Consider the following 19688-nt stretch of genomic DNA (forward strand, 5'->3'; position numbering starts at 1 on the left):
AAAGTATCTAATAAATTATGATTTTATATCAGCTTACTGATATGTTAAATATTATTGTGGGTTTTAGTAGAAGATCTTAGTAAAAATCTAAGATTATAACTACTTAAATGCTTTTTAAAGTTTTTTTTTTTTTTTTTTGGTTGTGGGACAGTAGTTTGCATCAGTTCTGTAGATTGGCCAATATACATATTAAATATATTATTTGTGTAATTATGTCTGTGCAGTTATGATTATACAATGTCTTAGTGTTATATTTTAGATATTATATTGTAGACATCTTTTTAAATAAAAAAATTACTTTTGGCTAAATGTCTTTTAACGACTTGTTATACAAGTGCTTATATTTGCTTATACAGGGCACAGTTGTGAACCAATGCTAAGGAAATTCTCTGTTTTCCTCTTCCTGTCTCTGTTGGTAAATGGGGTGTTGGCATACTTGTGTAAGTATTTGATTTGCTTTGATTTTATGTGACGTACAATTTTGCATTGCAATTTCCATTTATTTCCAGGTTAAAACAAGATTTTAAATGTCAGTTTTAGTCATTTGGACCTATTGTACATATGTATTAAATATATTTTTTACTGCACCGCAATGCTTTACAGATATCACCAAAAATGCAAATATGTATTGTGAACCAAGAAGAAACTGCTTAAATTCAGGTAAATAATCTTCTTTCCTCATCCAAAGCTGTACAGAAACATTGCTTTGAAAGTCTTACCACTTTGTCTCTTTCCTCAGGAATGCCTTTAGATGCTCAACCAATCATGAAAATAAATACCATGAATATCAAAAACCACAGTCTACCAAACAACTGTTCAGGTACAATAAAGTCATGTCATATGATTATTCATAAAAATGAAAAAAAAAAAAAAAAAACTCTCCATACTGTATACTGTAAAAAATGGGGTATGATAAGTGAAAACATGACTGTAGTTCAGTGTTTCAATCTCTACTTGTCATTTCTATATTTCTTAGGTCAAAATTTGATTAGTAACATCATTTATTAACTTAAAGGGATAGTTCACCCAAAAATGAAAATTTGATGTTTATCTGCTTACCCCCAGGGCATCCAAGATGTAGTTGACTTTGTTTCCTCAGAAAAACACAAACGAAGATTTTTAATGAAAACCGGTGCAGTCTGCCAGCCTTATCATGGATATGGATGGGCACCAGACCTTTAAAAGTAAACAAAAACATGCACAGACAAATCCAAATCACACCCTGCGGCTCGTGACGATACATTGATGTATTAACCCTTAAAGACCTAGAACATTTTTGGGGCACCTGAGGCACCTGTATATTTCTTTGTTTTTTCAGACCTATTCTAGCAGTCAGCATCAATTGTCATATATCATTATAAACATAAGAACTTGAACTTTATGTCTAGCTAATTTAAAATTAAAAATTTCCTTTTGTTTTCTCTAAAAATTAGTGAATTTCCAGAATTTTAGGAAAAAACGCTACCAACAATTGGGTGTTTTTTACTGTGTACTCAAACAAAAACTCCTGAAGTTTAGATTTTTTTCTTTAAAAATTTGTATTTAGGTGTTTTACACTTCCAAATAAAATTTTGTCTATATATAACATTCCCCAAGCAAGTTATAGCCAATTATTACAATATTATTTAGGTGCTTTTCAGTGAAAAACAGGCCCATTTCGTTTATTGACAATATAGATCTGTCCAAAAACGTTTCAGGAGTAAAGTCATTGCAGAAACAGTGTTAAATAATAGCAAAACACAGTAAAAAATAATTTACTATTTCATAAATATATTCTTAATCCAAAAGATGAACAATAAACACAAATAGTGTAGAAAGTAGCACAAGAAAAAATGCACAAACTGTCTTGTGCAACAAAAAAATAAATAAACAATCCAAATTATTCACAAACTACACACAAAATGAGAGAGAAATATACAGAGTGCAACCGAAAAAATAGTACAAATAATCTTTAAAAACTATATAATAATTAGTTACATAATATAACAACCAAATAGATGGATCTGCTGGCTGTAGTCTGCGTCGGAATCTATTTTACCGGGACATCGCCTAGTGACCGAAAACCCACATTCCAGTGCTTTATCCGATATCTACTGTTGTTTCATCCTTGTTTTTGGTTTGTTTTATGTCAAAGGGCTCTGTCGTGAGTATTTCTGTACATTTTCAAAGAATGCTGTCATGCAAATGTGTTATTTTGCGTTTGTTTTCATGCACGCAAGACGCACTTTGCTTTCACTTTGCGTCTGTTCAGATCTGCAAAGAAACATACTAATCGGTGGTTCAAAAGACCAAAACCTATGTTTATTGGTTGAATAGATGACAGTTTGAACCAATCGGGGCACAGGGGTGGGACTAAGCATCAACAATCGTTCCTGTTTGGCTCAGAGGACCAAAACGTGTTGATTTCATCTGACGAATCAGTGCTGAGGAAATGTGATGACGTAATCACGCTTACTACGGAGCCTCTGAATATCCAAATCAGACAAATGCGATATCACTGAAAAGAGCAGACTTTGTACTTTACGAGACTTTTTAAAGCATTCAAATTGGATTAGCGGTTCAAAAGTTATTAAACATTTAAGACCAATAGTTATTTTTAGCCGCCGGCGGCTGTCTCGGTCTTTGAGGGTTAAGACAGGAAACGATCGGTTTTTGTGAGAAACTGAACAGTATTTATATAATTTTTTTACCTTTGATACACAGCCACGTCCATCTGTCCTGAGCACGAGTTTGGCATCAATCACGTCACATGTGCACGCGCTCTGTCGTAGAATACGCAAACGCCGGAAGCGATCTGTCGCATGTATACGACACTCATTGTTTCCACAGTGCACAGAGATTGTGGGTATAGCGGCTATTCAAAATGGTAATTACTTGCGTGTATCCTGATTGTTTAAACCGATTTAAAGCTAAAAGATTACGTTTGCTTGCGCAAACTCATCCGGGACTTTTCACTGATTTCCCCTTACGGCGTTTGCGTATTCTACGCTAGAGTGCATGCACATGTCATGTGACTGATGCCAAACTCGTGCTCATGACAGATGGACGTGGCTGTGTATCAAAGGTAAAAAATGATATAAATACTGTTCAGTTTCTCGCAAAAAATGATCGTTTCGTGTCTTAAGACATCAATGTATCATCACGAGCCGCAGGGTGTAATTTGGATTTGTCTGTGTATGTTTTTGTTTACTTTTAAAGGTCTGGTGCCCATTCACGTCCATGATAAGGCTGGCAGACTGCACCGGTTTTCGTTAAAAATCTTCGTTTGTGTTTTTCTGAGGAAAACAAGTCACCTACATCTTGGATGCATTGGGGGTAAGCAGATAAACATCAAATTTTCATTTTTGGGTGAACTATCCCTTTAAGCAGAAGTACACACGATTAAATACAGTTCTGCACTTCTTTTGTAGATATTTATTTTTTTCCCCTCAGCTATCTGGTTTCAATTTTCATCTTAACCACATTCTCAAATGTTTTTGTGTGTGTGTGTGTGTGTGTGTGTGTGTGTGTGTGTGTGTGTGTGTGTGTGTGTGTGTGTGTGTTCCTTTTCATCTTTATTAACACTAACTAAACTGTCTATGCAGATTTACAAGAGAAGTGGATCAGAGCACAGGGCAGATTCTATGTTTTTTCCACTGACGTCTTGAACTGGAACAGCAGCAGACAGCGCTGTCAGGATCTGGGTGGAGACCTTGTTATTGTCGACAATAAAGACAAACAGGTACAAATTATAGGAGCAGTGTGACGATGATAGATAAAGAGATGTTATTGTGCACAACAAAGACAAAAGCACTTTTTTTTCTGCTTTGTAGGAATTTCTCTCTAAAAGAGTAAATGGTAAAGATGATTATTATTGGATAGGCCTGACCGACAGCCAAACAGAGGGTGTTTGGCTTTGGGTGGACAACAACCACTTCAACAACAACCTCAACCTGCAAGTATTATTTTAAAATCATTCTTAAAATCACCTCTTTGTGTTTATTAGTGACAATAACAAACAAATCAAGCTAACAGCAGTTGCTGTTCCCCATAAATATGTTCTTGGCTTCATATACTGTGTGTAACAGATGGCCTACTATAAATGTTATTTTAGATGGGAGTCTCCCCCAGATGATTGGAAGTTTGAAAATCCTTGGGATGGTGAAGACTGTGTTATCTTAAAGGGAGAAAAAATGGGGGACGTCTCTTGCTTGAGGAAAGAGAAGAGGATCTGTGAGATTCCATGCTCTCCACAGCAGTGACACAGATCTAAAAAAAAAGGAGTTAGATCACTAGTCTAGATCACTTTTATTGCTTGTGTTTGTGTTAGTTATCTTTAAACTTCAAACATGTTGTCATTTCCAGCGAATGTATTGGAAATTAGTTATATTAGGCTATCATTAGCGGTCATATCATGCCATATGGTATGCTTGTAAAACAGACATAAATTTACACCTTGTGTACTGTATACAACAAGGCTTTTGCATCCCATTCGTTTTTACAGGCCAACTACTTTGCATAATTTTAGTGCAAACCTGTTTTCTTAAAAAGCTAAAATGATGACATTTGTTGGCAAACAAAGTAAATGGTTGAAATATTGCCCAATCATTTGCAAACAACATGCCACAATTATAAAAACATCCATAAGATGAGCTCCACACAGTAGCAATAAGAAATGCTGACACATTCTGGGAATCACTAGAGGTCAAAGTTTTGTTTTTCTTATTCTTCTAATTATTTTTTTTAACAACTTAAGTCTTAATGTTACCAGCCAAAATAAGAATAAACCTTTGTTACCATCTGTACCAGGAGAAGTGCCTTGAATTTTTTTTTAGGTTATAATATATATACACAGTGTGTCTATTTGGTATTCCCTAATCCCTACATTATGAGGACCAAATATCCCCACAAGTAAAGTAATGCCAGTAAAATTTAACATTATTTTGATCCCCATGATGAAACAAGCTTACATACAGAATAAAGTGTTTTTTTAAATCTAAAATAGCAGAAAGTTTTGTGAGAGGGAAAGAGAATAGAAAAATAGACCTACAAGAGGAAAGCACTCTTCATAGGAAATATAACATTATAAATATAACATAGCTACAATATAAGTTGTAGAGTATAAAAACCATTACGTCTATGGAATATCCTCACAAAAATTGGAAATGGGCTATACACACGTATTTACTGGTTCACTGTTGTGAAAACACAAACCCTGTTTCACAATGAACAAGAAAATGTTTAGGTAAATTTTAGCAGTTGTAATATCTGCAATTATAATCCCATACATTTTATTAGTTAAAACATCTCAGCATTGTTGTCGTCGTCGGAGGAGTGAACTAAACATTGATGAAGTAGGCTAGTGTGACAGTAGGCTACTTGTCAGCACACGACAACACTTTGCACCTCACAACATGTGAATCGCTGTCTTTATAATTTCCTTGGCTTTAGTGGCTATTCTCTATTAAAAAAAAAAAGTGTTGGGAAGTCCTGAAACGAACCCTTTTGCTATCGACACACGCGAGCCGCTGAAGCCCCTGGTGCACGACCAAAAGCTGAAGAATAAAGTCCTGAAGCAAGGTAAGTTAAATCTACTACCCTGCGCAATATTGTTGATATTGCTGTTTAGACAATACAGTACAATACTGCTCTTGGCAATAGGACGGATTTATAGTAATAAAGAGAAGAAGAAAAAACTTAACTCAAAAACCAGCATATGCTGGTTAGGTATGTTTTGGTGCTGGGATGCTGGCTTTAGCGGGTTTATGCTGGCCCTTTGCTGGTAGACCAGCAAAGGACCAGCATAAACCAGCTGAAACCAGCATCCCAGCACCAAAACATACCTAACCAGCATATGCTGTTTTTTTCAGCAGGGTGTACTGTAAACTACTTTTTACTGACCCTTAGTTTTGCATCTTCGTGTACAGTAGACAAAACCTGCACATTTTTTTCTCCTGCAGTAAATGCTTTTGTCTTCATGAAACACCTAATAGTTCACATTTCTTTCCACATGCAGGATTTCTGGCCAGTAAGGTCCCTCAGGACTTGAATGCAATTGTGGTTGGCAGTGGGATTGGAGGATTGGCAATAGCTGTCCTGTTGGCTAAAGTGGGTAAAAAGGTTCTGGTTCTGGAGCAACATGACCGGGCTGGAGGATGCTGTCACACCTTCTCAAAGCAAGGGTTTGAGTTTGATGTTGGTGAGAATGACTTTTGTACCTCAACAGTGGATCAACCTGATAAAACAGTATTCATCTATCTTAAAGCTTTTGCAAAGATAAGCACATTTGTTGAGTCTTATTGTTTAGTTTGAATCTTTTTCTACATACATATACACACACAAACACACACACTTCACATGCAAAGTAGCACACATTGTTTGTGGTTAATTTGTGGTGATCTCAATGTTTTTCCACTACTTCAGGTATCCACTATATTGGGGAAATGGTGGTTGACAGCACCATTTCGCTGTGTGATGGACCAGTTGACCAATGGGCAGCTGCAGTGGGACCCGCTGGATAACCCCTTTGACAAAGTGGTCCTGGGTCCACCAGAAAACCGGCACAGATACCCCATCTACAGTGGACAAAAACGCTACATTGCTGAACTGAAGAAGTGCTTCACAGGAAAAGGAGGAAAAGGCTATTGATAAATATGTAAGACTTTCCAAGGTGAGAAACAAGGATAGTGTTTACTATGTGGTTTAGATATTAAATGAATAGTTCACACAAAAATGAAAATTCTGTCATTAATTACTCACCCTCATGTTGTTTCCAACCCGTAAGAGCTTCATTCCTCTTCAGAACACAAATTAAGATGTTTAAGATGTTTTTACACAGTAACTCAACTAAGTTGTTCCCAGGACCAGAAACATAGCAAAGGACATTGGTGAAATGTTAGGGGTTCCACTGTAATTTCTGGGTCAACTATCCCTTTAAATTATATTACAGAGTTTGCTTTTTTATTCCTCTGACTTGCATCTGATATTTTTTTACCGCAAAACATGAACATGTTCTGTGTCAATTGCCTATTCAGTGTCATCCTTCAAAATATTCTAATATGCTGATTTACTTCTCACGAAACAATTCTGAAAAAAAAGCTGCTTTTCTTACTCAAAATTTCCAGTCAAAATATCTCAAAATTCTTGAATCTTGAACCCTGTTAATTTTGACTTGTTTTTTCTGAAAACGAGACAATAATTTTGACTTGTCTGGAAAATGCTTATTGATTCAAGAATTTTGAGATATTTTGAAAATTAGTAAGAATAGCAAATGGCAATTATAGCAAGAATAGCAATTTTTGCAATGTTATTATTATCAGTGTTGAAAACAGTGCTGCTTAATATTTTTTGTGGAAACTGAAAATTGTTTCAGGATACTTAATAGAAAGAAAAAAATCAGCATTTGTTTGAAATATAAGATACATAAGACATTAGAAATGTCTTTATTGCCACTTGATAAATTAACAATAGAGGGTATGCTAATGCCCTTAGGTTAAAAAGGCATGACTGCCATGATGACCTTTTCCCCACAGTCATAGACACAGACAGACACTCATCCAAGAGTGCTGTGACTAAAAGTTAAATAAAGTCACTGAATGCTTACACATGAACTTACATTACCTTCATTAACTAGTTCTTTAGTTTGATGATTTTATGATTGCATTTTATTAGTTTGAAACTGGTTAGACCTGAAATCCACTTTTGCAGAGCAAAAGCACATTAAATAACTTCATGGAGACAGAGTAATACACAAAATGTAACCTCGGTTTTTAATGCTCCTGTCAGAAAGTTGCAAATGGCGTGTGGTTCATGGTCCTGCTGAAGCTACTCCCGACTCCTCTTGCAAAGTTCCTGGTGCACACAGGCCTGGCCAATCGCCTGTCTTCCTTCTTCAGCTATGCGTCACGCAGCTTGACTGATGTGGTGAACGGGCTCACACAGAATAAAGACCTGAGAGCGGTGATGTGCTACATCTTTGGGACCTACGGTGAGATGATCCAGCTCTCTGACTTGATTAAAGATTAGTGGTTTCATGTGTTCCCTCTGTGTTTCTAGTCATAAACCATACAACTCGCAGCTACTGACTTACATCAGTTTTTGTGTAAACAGGTAAAATACCTAAAGAAGCAAGCTTTTCCATGCACAGTTTGCTTTTGAGCCACTATTTGAATGGTGCCTGGTACCCAAAAGGTGGTGCAAGTGAGATCGCCTACCACATGATCCCTATCATTGAGAAAGCAGGAGGTGCAGTGCTTGTTAGAGCACCTGTCAACCGCATACTCCTCAATGATGCTATAGAGGCTATTGGTAACACTTCAAACATCTTCCTAACTCCCACACTACATAAATTGTATCAGACTTTTGCAAGGATTTAATGCCTGGACTGTTTTGTTGGCACTGATGCAGGTGTGAGTGTTATGAAGGGACAGGAGGAGGTGCACGTTCACGCTCCCATAGTGATTTCAGATGCTGGAATCTTCAATACCTTCGAACAGCTCCTGCCCAAAGATGTGCAGACTATGCCTGGTGAGAGAGAGCCAAAGTTTATTCTGCAATTTAGGAAGAGGATTCTGATAGAGCTACATGATGTACTTCATATTGTAGATTGTTTTTTTTGTTATGGTACTATACAGCGATCCAGAAACAGCTGAGTATGGTGCAGCATGGAGATGGAGGTCTCAGTATTTTCATCGGTGTGGAAGGGACAAAAGAGGAGCTGGACCTTAAAGCAGACATTTTTATCTTCCCTGAGAACAATTTGGACGAGCTGTGAGTGTGAACCTACTTTTCTGAAATAGTATGCTAGTACTTGTCCATTTCCAAACCTCTGTCCACTGTAACGTCAGCACTGCTCTCATATTTTTGTGATCATGTCTGCTGTTCTTCCAGATTGGAGGGGTACTTGAAGGGGAACAGGGAAGAATCTCCTAAAAAGGTCCCTGTGATTTTTGTAGCCGCACCCTCTGCCAAAGACTCAACCTGGCCAGAAAGAAGTCCAGGTAGTGAGAAAATGAGAAGATAAACTGATGTTGTGTTCACATCTAAAATGAATATTTTTGCCATCTGCCATTTTGCAGAGTGTTTTGAGCTTGACCACATTTGACAGCAGGAATGTACAAATGAGATGTGGTTAAATCAGTTTTTAATGGTTCTCCACTAAAATAACTGTCACTTCTACTTGGTGCATTATGTATGTGGTTAAATTAAAATCCAAATACGCTTTGCCTACAGGTAAATCCACCGTGACTGTTGTTAGCTTTGCTAACTATGCATGGTTTGAAGAGTGGAAAGATGACAAAGTGAAGAACAGAAGCATAGATTACAAGGAGCTGAAGGAGGTGTTCATCAATAACATATTAGAGGCTGTGAGTGAGATCTTTCCTAAAATCAAGGACAGGGAATGAACTCTCTAAACATTGGCTAAACAAGGTCTTGCTCTCATCTTGTATTATACATCCATTTTGTGTCTCTCTGTCTGTAGATTGAATTTGTAGATTTAGGCACCCCAAACACAAATCAACATTATATTGGCGCTCCAAAAGGAGAGATCTATGGTATTGATCATGGTATTCCTCGCTTCGATGTTGAACTGAACGCCATCATCAGACCACAGACGCCCATTAAAAACCTTTGCCTTAATGTATTTAAGTCTATACAGCATTTTTCAAGATTCTTTAATGAATATAAAGAAAACAAATAAATTATTTGAAATTTAAGAAATTTTTTGTCGTTACTGTGACTTGATCAATTTAAAGCGTCCGTGTTGCATAAAAATCTAGGGTATGTTAATGCCCTTAGGTAGGCCTAAAAGGCATGAGTGCATGACCTTTTCCCCACAATCATAGACACAGAACCTTTTCCCCACAATCAGAAACACAGAGATTAACGCCTACATATACACAAACTTGCATCACCTTCATTAACTAATTTTATGCTTTTATGATTACATTTTATTAGTAAAAAAAAGCTTGACATTAAACCTAGAATCAGCATTACATTGGCGCTCCTACAGGAGAGATCTATGGTGTTGATCATGGTATTCCTCGTTTCAGTGTTGAACTTTGTATGCATTCCAAATGTAGATATGGAGATAAAGGCCAAGCCTTGCGTTTTTGTATTTGCTGTTTAAATGGTGAATGGGTGTTTTTCAAAAAAAAAAAAAAAAAAAGAAAGAAAGAAAAAGACCTGAGATCTCTGGTTTATACTGTTACACTGGTGTGATTATTAAATGAACCACTGCACTGCCTAAAGGCTTGGTGATACCAAGAATGATAACTGTGTTGATGAATATATACACTACCATTATGAATGATAATGGCAAAAAGGAACATTTATTTGGAATCACTTTATTGGAATTACAATTTCTTTCCAGGTGATGAATGATAAAATCAATGACAGTCAATTGGAATTCAAACTGAATGGGATTTGTTTTGTCTACATCCACAGTGCATAGATATTTCGATTTGAATAATAGGAAAATAGAGCACTTCAACCATCTGAACATAGTCAAATTGGTATGAAAAAGGTATTTTTAGAGCATAGCGTTTGAGTATATTGATCAGAATCTGACCACAAGATTTATTTTGGAAACTCAGTTTCTGTAGACACATACATGAAAGCTACACAACAAGATATTGAACATTTAAATGTTATTGCCAGGAATAATAATAATTAAAAAAAAAAAAAAAAAAAAAAACAGTTCACAACTTGACTGTTCCAGAGTTTGGGGTCAAATACGACTTTTTAAAGATAAATTATACTTTTATTCTGCAAGGATGTATTAAATTAATAAAAAATGACACTAAAGACATTTATAATGTTACAACAGATTTATTTTGCAAATAAATGTTCGAACTTTCTTCATACTTCAAATCTGCTGTCATTTCCTGTGAGTCATGAATTGTTATAGCTATATTGTCAGTAATTATGTATCATATTTCTGTATTTTTGTACACACCTTTACTTCTCTACGTTTATCTTTGCTGTATAAGGACATTTTATTTGGATGTCATAACTTCTCTAAAGAAGACAAAGACAAATATTATTTGATTAATTTATTTATTTTAGTTGCTAAATTCTACTTACATAAATGTAAGTTTCATGTCAAGCCGTACTTCCCTGTTTTCTGTAAGGACCTCAAATCTTACTTGGACACTCTTATTACTTCACACAATCCCAAAGCTCATAAAACTATTTCATTGTGTAATGTTTACAAGATATTTATTACTCTGTAACTACTATTTGCACACCTGACTGTACTATCCCCTGGCATTTATTTTTTCTGTATGTTCTTTATGGCAAAAAAAAAAAAAAAAAAAAAAAAAAAAATTATTACAACTGTCTTTATATGGAAAAAAAAAGTAATTATGTATCATGCCATATTGTATGTTTGTAAATGAAGCTGTAAATATACACCTTGTGTACAGGCTATAAAACAAGGTTGTGAACAGTCTTACTTTTACATTAACTTAACATACATGTTTTCTTAAAAATTAAATCTGGTGGCGAAATAAATTATTTAAACATTGCTCAGACATTTGCATAATCGCAAACTAATAACGAATAGATTTCGTTTCAGAAAATATTATTCAGAATTGCTATTTTTTATTTTTGAAGGATTGTTGCTGCATTTATTTGACTGGTTTATTGTAGTGGACTTAATACGACGAAAGCAAAAATTAGTTTAAACGTTATTTCGAACGGAACGATAAAGTAGTTCATTTTTAGTAGTTGCAATATCTAATATTATAGACCTTTTTCCTGAGTAAACGATGAGCGCCGCCATAACGAATTCTAACGTCAGATTGAATGCTTTTCTGTTCCGGTGTAATGAGAAATCCAGTCCCCACCTGGAATCGGGGTAAAGACTAGAAGGGAGACATGATTCGCTACTGGGCATGCGCACATCAGTCTAACGTTATTTTTATCTCACTGTACAACAATAATACTGTTTTTTTTATTAGGACCGGTTCAATTGACTTCTAATGGGTATTGTTTTTAGCGCCTGATTACAAATCCTGTAAAATCACGTTATATTTTATATAGTTAGAAATGCGTTATAATGACCATTAATGTCTTTTAAATTGCATAGTAGAATTATGTTTTTAAAACATAATAGAACAGCGTTTTACACTAATAGTGAATTATTCTTGTTTTCTGAATACACATTGACAATCAAAACCACTTTAAAAATGGATTTATTTGAGCATTATTTATCAGACGTTATAGTGCTATATAGCATTTAAATACGTTTTTGCCATAAAGAAATCATTGTGGATAGTTACAAATTTATACGTTATTAAATTACTTATTATAGTATAATTACATCATTGTATTATATGTATGTTGCTCTTTATAAAAATATAAAACATTTTTGATCAGGCATTACCTCCGGGATCCTAAAGGGGACCCGATTCCGGGGCAGAATTTCTCACCACACCGGTTTCCATAGGAACCCATTCAAATAGCGTCCATCTGTTTTTAATGTAGCTAACGTCCGCTGCTTCGTGTCATCTACACACTCATTAAAGTGAGGCACTGACAAATGACGGTCATTGCGACATTGCCAAGTGATGGCGCTATGGAGCCATGTGCTTTTTAAAAACATTTTAATAGGTTTAACATTAGTTTATTAGCTCGGAATATAACGTTACCCTAATTTGACTAGAAACAGTGCAGACCGGAAATGCAAAGCATTCTTTCAGTTAAGAACTAACTTCCGTGTTCAGGAAAAACGTCTATAATATCAAACATACATATTGGTTAAAACCATAGATATATATGTATATATATCTATGGTTAAAACGGCCCTTCTCTCCGCAAACAATACGTCATTTAAAAACAAACCTTGTGATTGGTCAGCAGCGCCTTCGGAGGAGGAGTCAACGCTAAACATCCATGATATTGGGCAGTGGCGTGAGGAAGTCAGCACATGACAGCACTTTGTATTTTACAACATGTGGGTCGCCGTCGTCGTAACTTTCTTAGCCTTAGTGGCAGCAGTTCTCTTTAAATATGTGTTTGGAAGTTCTGGACCGAATCCTTTTGCCATTGACACACGCGAGCCGCTGAAGCCAATGGTGTACGACCGAAAGCTGAAGAATAAAGTCCTGAGACAAGGTCGGGTATCAAACATACATATATGCACAAATCTACTTCCTGTAGTAAATGCTAATGGTTTAACGCCACGTTTGTATCCACATGCAGGTTTTCTGGCCAGTAAGGTCCCTCAGGACTTGGATGCAATTGTGGTTGGCAGTGGGATTGGAGGATTGGCAATAGCTGTCCTGTTGGCTAAAGTGGGTAAAAAGGTTCTGGTTCTGGAGCAACATGACCGGGCTGGAGGATGCTGTCACACCTTCTCAAAGCAAGGGTTTGAGTTTGATATTGGTGAGAATGACTTTTGTACCTCAGCAATCTGTCAACCTAATAAAACGGCTTTTATCTGACTATAACCCTGTCTTGCTTTGGGAAAGATTAGCATGTTTATTGAGCCTTAAAACAATGAATGTGCTACTCGTGTATAGGTCAGTTTACAGTGATCTGAATGTTTTACTTCTATCTTAGGTATCCACTATATTGGGGAACTACAGGATCACAAGCCATTTCGCTGTGTGATTGACCAGTTAACCAATGGGCAGCTGCAGTGGGACCCGCTGGATAACCCCTTTGACAAAGTGGTCCTGGGTCCACCAGAAAACCGACGTGTATACCCCATCTACAGTGGAAAAAAACGCTACATGGATGAACTGAAGAAATGTTTCCCAGGGGAGGAAAAGGCCATTGATGAATATGTGAGACTTTCCAAGGTGAGAACCACATGCTGGTCTTACGGACCAAAAATTCAAATATGTAACCCTGGACAACAAAACCAGTCATAAGGGTCAGTTTTGGAAAATTGAGATTTATGCGTCATCTAGAAGCATAGGTTTGTTAGGATAGGACAATATTTGGCCGAGCTGCAATTATTTGAACATCTCAAATCTGAAGGTGCAAAAAAAAATCTAAATATTGAGAAAAATCACTATTTAAGTTGTCCAAATTAAGTTCTTAGCAATGCATATTACTAACCAAAATGTAAGTTTTGATATAATAATGGTAGAGAAATGACAAAATAACTTCATGGAGCATGATCTTTATTTATCCTAATCATTTTTAGCATAAAAGAAAAATCGATCATTTTGACTCATACAATGTATTTTTGGCTATTGCTACAAATATACCAGTGCTACTTAAGACTGGTTTTGTGGTCCAGGGTCCCATATATCCAGTACCATTCCGAAGTTAGGGGTTTGTACATTTTGTAATGTCTTATATGCTTACCATGGCATTTATTTGATCAAAAAGACAGGAAAATGCTTATTTGTGATTACAAAGTTTTATATTTGTAGTGTAGTTAAAGTCATTCAGTGCTCTGAACCTTTTTAACATTATACAGCTGTTTGCATGACCTTTCCCCTACACTCATAGCCACAGACAGGCACTTATCCAAGGGTGGTGTGATCTAAAGGGGAGATGAGGGCACTGTATGCCTGCACATAAAGTTACATCACCTTCATTAGCTATTTCTGCTGTATTTACAATTCAGTTATGCAGTACATTGCATTTCATTAGTTACAGACTTCGAAACTGGTTAGAGCTGAAATCCACTTTTGCAGAACACACGTTAAGGACCATGGAGAGACGAAGTTAAACACAAAACGTAATGCTGATTTTTTTTTAATGCTCCTTTCAGAAAGTTGCAAATGGCGTGTGGTACATGGTCCTGCTGAAGCTACTCCCGACTCCTCTTGCAAAGTTCCTGGTGCACACAGGCCTGGCCAATCGCCTGTCTTCCTTCTTCAGCTATGCGTCACGCAGCTTGACTGATGTGGTGAACGGGCTCACACAGAATAAAGACCTGAGAGCGGTGATGTGCTACATCTTTGGGACCTACGGTGAGATGATCCAGCTCTCTGACCTCATTGAAAATGAGTTCCTTCTGTGTTTCTAGCCATAAACCATACAATAACTCGCATCTACTGACCTACTTCAGTTTTTGTGTTTGGTTAACAGGTAAAATGCCCAAAGAAGCAAGCTTTTCCATGCACAGTTTGCTTTTGAACCACTATTTGAATGGTGCCTGGTACCCAAAAGGTGGTGCAAGTGAGATCGCCTACCACATGATCCCTATCATTGAGAAAGCAGGAGGTGCAGTGCTTGTTAGAGCACCTGTCAACCGCATACTCCTCAATGATGCTAAAGAGGCTATTGGTAACACTTCAAACATCTTCCTAACTCCCACACTGCATAAATTGTATCAGACTTTTGCAAGGATTTAATGCCTGGACTGTTTTGTTGGCACTGATGCAGGTGTGAGTGTTATGAAGGGACAGGAGGAGGTGCACGTTCACGCTCCCATAGTGATTTCAGATGCTGGAATCTTCAATACCTTCGAACATCTCCTGCCCAAAGATGTGCAGACTATGCCTGGTGAGAGAGAGCCAAAGTTTATTCTGCAATTTAGGAAGAGGATTCTGATAGAGCTACATGATGTACTTCATATTGTAGATTGTTTTTTTGTTATGGTACTATACAGCGATCCAGAAACAGCTGAGTATGGTGCAGCATGGAGATGGTGGTCTCAGTATTTTCATCGGTGTGGAAGGGACAAAAGAGGAGCTGGACCTAAAAGCAGACAATTATTTTATCTTCCCTGAGAACAATTTGGACGAGCTGTGAGTGTGAACCTCCTTTTTCTAAAGAGTATGCAAGTGCTTGTTCATTTCTAAACCTCTGTCCACTGTAACGTCAGCACTGCTCTCATTTTTTTGATCATGTCTGCTGTACTTTCAGATTGGAGGGTTACATGAAGGGAAAAAGGGAAGAATCTTCTAAAAAGGTCCCTCTTATTTTCGTGGCCTCACCCTCTGCCAAAGACTCAACCTGGCCAGAAAGAAGTCCAGGTAAAGAGATAAAGAAAAGTGTTAAAGGATTAGTTCATATCCAGAATACAAATTCCTTATTTACTCACCCCCATGTCATCCAAGATGTTCATGTGTTTTTTTTATAGTTGCAAAGAAATTAAGGTTTTTGAGGAAAATATTCCAGGATTTTTCTCCGTATATTGGACTTCAATGGGAGCCAATGGGTTGAAGGTCCAAATTGCAGTTTCAACGCAGCTTTAAAGGGCACTACACAATCCCAGCCGAGGATTAAGGGTGTTATCTAATGAAACAATCTGTCATTTTCTAAAAAAAAAGAAAAAAAAATTTAACCACAAATGCTCATTTTGCACTGGCTCTGTATAAATGACTTCACACATTGTGTAATTTTCTATGATGGAAAAGTCACTTGCGGTTAGTTCTTCATCTGTGTACTTCAGTTCAAAAAAGTACACTACAAAATCAACTGCAACTACAAAATCAGCCGACGTTGTTTTACTTTTTTTTTTGTAGAGGGCGTTTGACTTTCTTTGCACATTTGCTTTGCACATTTGAGTCGGTACTTCCGCCTATATCACGTATGACCTTTCCAATGTGATTACGTAATGCATGAAGATTTGTAAGATATACTGTAAGACAAGTAATTTTTTTTGAAAATGACCAATCATTTCACCAGATAAGACTCTTATTCCTCGGCTAGGATCGTGTAGAACCCATTAAAACTGCAATTTGGACCTTCAACCCGTTGGTTCCCATTGAAGTCCACTATATGGAGAAAAATCCTGGAATGTTTTCCTCAAAAACCTTAATTTCTTTGCCACTGAAAAAAGAAAGACACTAATATCTTGGATGACATGGGGGTGAGCAAATTATCAGGAAATGTGGACAAAGCTGTAAATGTAGTCCAGAGTGTTTTAAGCTTGTCTACATTTAACAAGAGGAATGTATGAATGTGATGTGGTTGAATAAATTATTAAAGGTTCTACGCTAAAATAACAGACACTTCTGCTTGGTCCATCATGTTTGTGGTTAAATAAATATCTAAATATGTTTCGCCTACAGGTAAATCCACTGTGACTGTTGTTAGCTTTGCCAACTATTCATGGTTTGAAGAGTGGAAAGATGACAAAGTGAAGAACAGAAGCGTAGATTACAAGGACCTGAAGGAGGCATTCATCAATAACATATTAGAGGCAGTTTATGAGGTCTTTCCTAAGATCAAGGACAGGGTAAGAACTTTCTAATCAGCGTCTAAACCAGTGTTGTTTTTGACAAACATCTTAGATTTAGTCTTAGTCTTTTGGACTAAAATGCTTATTAGTTTTAGTCAAATTTTAGTCACTTCTATATGTGATAGTTTTAGTCGTCTTAACAAATTAATGTAGGTCAGTAAGTATTTTGCTGTTGGGTAGTGTCACTTATAAGTTGTGAAAATAGCAGATATATAATTCAACACATTGTGAGCTTCCGGATTGACTATTTTCACCAATAATTACAATAATGAAGGAATGGTTTTAGACATAAAAGACATATATTTGAAATACACCCATAGGTCCTCTGGCCCTTTGCGACCACCCTGTGTGCAAACTGCCGCCATCATGGTTAATCGTCTGTCTGTCTGAGTGACAACAATGTGACGTGTTGAGCACGTTGTGCGCTGCACACCAGGTGGTGGGCGTAACCAAACAAGGATAGAATGCTAAAACGCTTGCCATACTAGTATGGAAAAGAGTATTTAATGCTAATACGGCTTGCCATAGCGGCAGATACTTTTTAGGTTTTAATTGGCATGCACAATAAGCAGAAATGTCATGCATTTTAAACGTCTGACGGACCACCCACTAACATTTTCGTCTATTTTTGTCTCATCAACGAAAACTCACACACGTCTCGTCATGTTTTAGTCATCAAAGACACATTTTTATCTCGTCATCGTCTCGTTATCTTCATGAAAAAAAGTGCCGTCAACGAAATGATTTCGTCATCGTTGACAAACAACACTGGTCTAAACAGAGTCCTGCTCTCATCTTGTATTATACACACTTTTGTGTTTTTTTTTTCTGACTCTCTCTGTAGATTGAATATGTGGATGCAGGCACCCCAATCACAAATCAACATTATATTGGCGCTCCTAAAGGAGAGATCTATGGTATTGATCATGGTATTCCTCGCTTCGATGTTGAACTGAACGCCATCATCAGACCACAGACGCCCATTAAAAACCTCTTCCTCACAGGTGAGTTTTATATGCCATCCAAAAGTAGATATTTTTTTTTAGCTGATTACAAGAATGAATGGGCAGAGTGCTTTGTTTTTTCTCCTTTCTCTTTCAAATCTGGACTTTGCTTACAGGTCAGGATGTAATGTTGTGTGGGTTTGCTGGAGCGCTGTCAGGAGCACTGACATGTGGTTCTGTCATCCTGAATCGTAATCTTCACCTGGATACCTTTAGTCTGGCTAAGAGAGTCAAGAATGGCAACAACAAGAAGAAAGAATAAGTATTAGTAACATGTAATGTTCATAATCATTCACAGAGATATCAGATATGGCTCTGGAGAAGCAAACTGAGGATATGTGATTATTAACAGATCAACCACTGCACTGCCTGACAGTAATGAACCACTGTATGTCTACCTAATCATTTTAAAACTCCTTTATTGGTAAAGTGTTTACCAAGTGCCTTACTGATTTGAAACTCAACTATATAGTAATTCCAAATTTAGTTTTTAATCCACGTTATATATTTATCTATTATAAATAAATAAATACAATTTATAAATAAATCAGGTTCTTTTTGAAAGATACATTGTGTTAAAAGCATAAGACATGCTTGCCACTATGTATTGTGGCTGTTTTGTAACTATGAACTGACATTTTAGTTGCACTTACATTTGATTAATTATTGTGGAGCCAGGCCTGTAGGTCTGTATTAAGGGATTAAATGCATCTTTCTCAAATTATATATTTGAGATGTTGTCTGATGTCATCTGCACATTTAGCTGTGAATTTTCTATTTTCTAAGTTGCAGTGATATTGGTCTAAATATGCATGCAATATGCATACATGTTCTTATTAATGTACAATGGATGCTTGTGCATACTGAATAAATAAGTTAATTTCAAATCACTGTGTGGGATGTATCTGGTTTTAAATGAAGGGGGGGGCAGTGTGGCTTAATGTCAAGACTCAAAATGGCAGATACTAAATTTGATAAATGTTTTCTTATCTTAATTTATCTACATGAAAAAAATATCATCTTAAAAACAATCCTAAACAGAATTGTTAAAAAATGCATTAAAATATATAAGGTCACTGCATGGTACAAATATTAAAATATGCAATTTTTAAATTATTTAAAAAAAAATTATACAATATCTGATTTATTTTGCTGACATTCACATTGCATAGGTGTGCATATCCTTTCACATGAAAATAGGGGATATCCAGAAAAAAATCCTAAGATGTTCATTGGTTGGTTTTGCAGATGCAAATCTCACACCCCTGCAGGGTTGTGAGGCTTTATTAAAATCATGGCAAACAACACATATTGATCCGTGTCACTGATCCAGATTAGTAGACAATCACTTTCCTGCTCAAGATTTTGTATGACACTGACAGAAAAGGTAAGTTAAGTTTAATTTTAGTTTTATATCTACGAAACAGTGTATATATTAGCCATATGAACACGTTTCACAACGTGCACGCTTACCGCGGTAATAATTAAGATAAATTGTCAAGCACCATTTTATCGCGAGATATATATCTGTTTTATGGATAAATCGTGTT

General features: G+C 36.5%; 1 protein-coding gene and 1 pseudogene across 1 annotated transcript; both read left to right on the forward strand.

The window, feature by feature from the left end:
* The first annotated feature begins 780 nt into the window (after nt 1-780).
* On the forward strand, nt 781-9679 carry LOC141302078 (all-trans-retinol 13,14-reductase-like; annotated as a pseudogene).
* A 3211-nt stretch (nt 9680-12890) lies between these two features.
* retsat.2 (retinol saturase, tandem duplicate 2) lies at nt 12891-19028 on the forward strand. Its single transcript, XM_073833311.1, has 11 exons — nt 12891-13098; nt 13186-13368; nt 13546-13787; nt 14714-14915; nt 15034-15231; nt 15331-15450; nt 15557-15695; nt 15814-15923; nt 16965-17131; nt 17979-18138; nt 18255-19028. Exons 1-11 carry the CDS (start codon nt 12936-12938, stop codon nt 18398-18400), a joined length of 1830 nt encoding a protein of 609 aa, XP_073689412.1. The 5' UTR covers nt 12891-12935; the 3' UTR covers nt 18401-19028.
* Nucleotides 19029-19688: the final 660 nt, after the last annotated feature.

Source organism: Garra rufa, chromosome 1 (genome assembly GCF_049309525.1).
Source record: "Garra rufa chromosome 1, GarRuf1.0, whole genome shotgun sequence".
NCBI classification, from domain to species: Eukaryota; Metazoa; Chordata; class Actinopteri; order Cypriniformes; family Cyprinidae; genus Garra; species Garra rufa.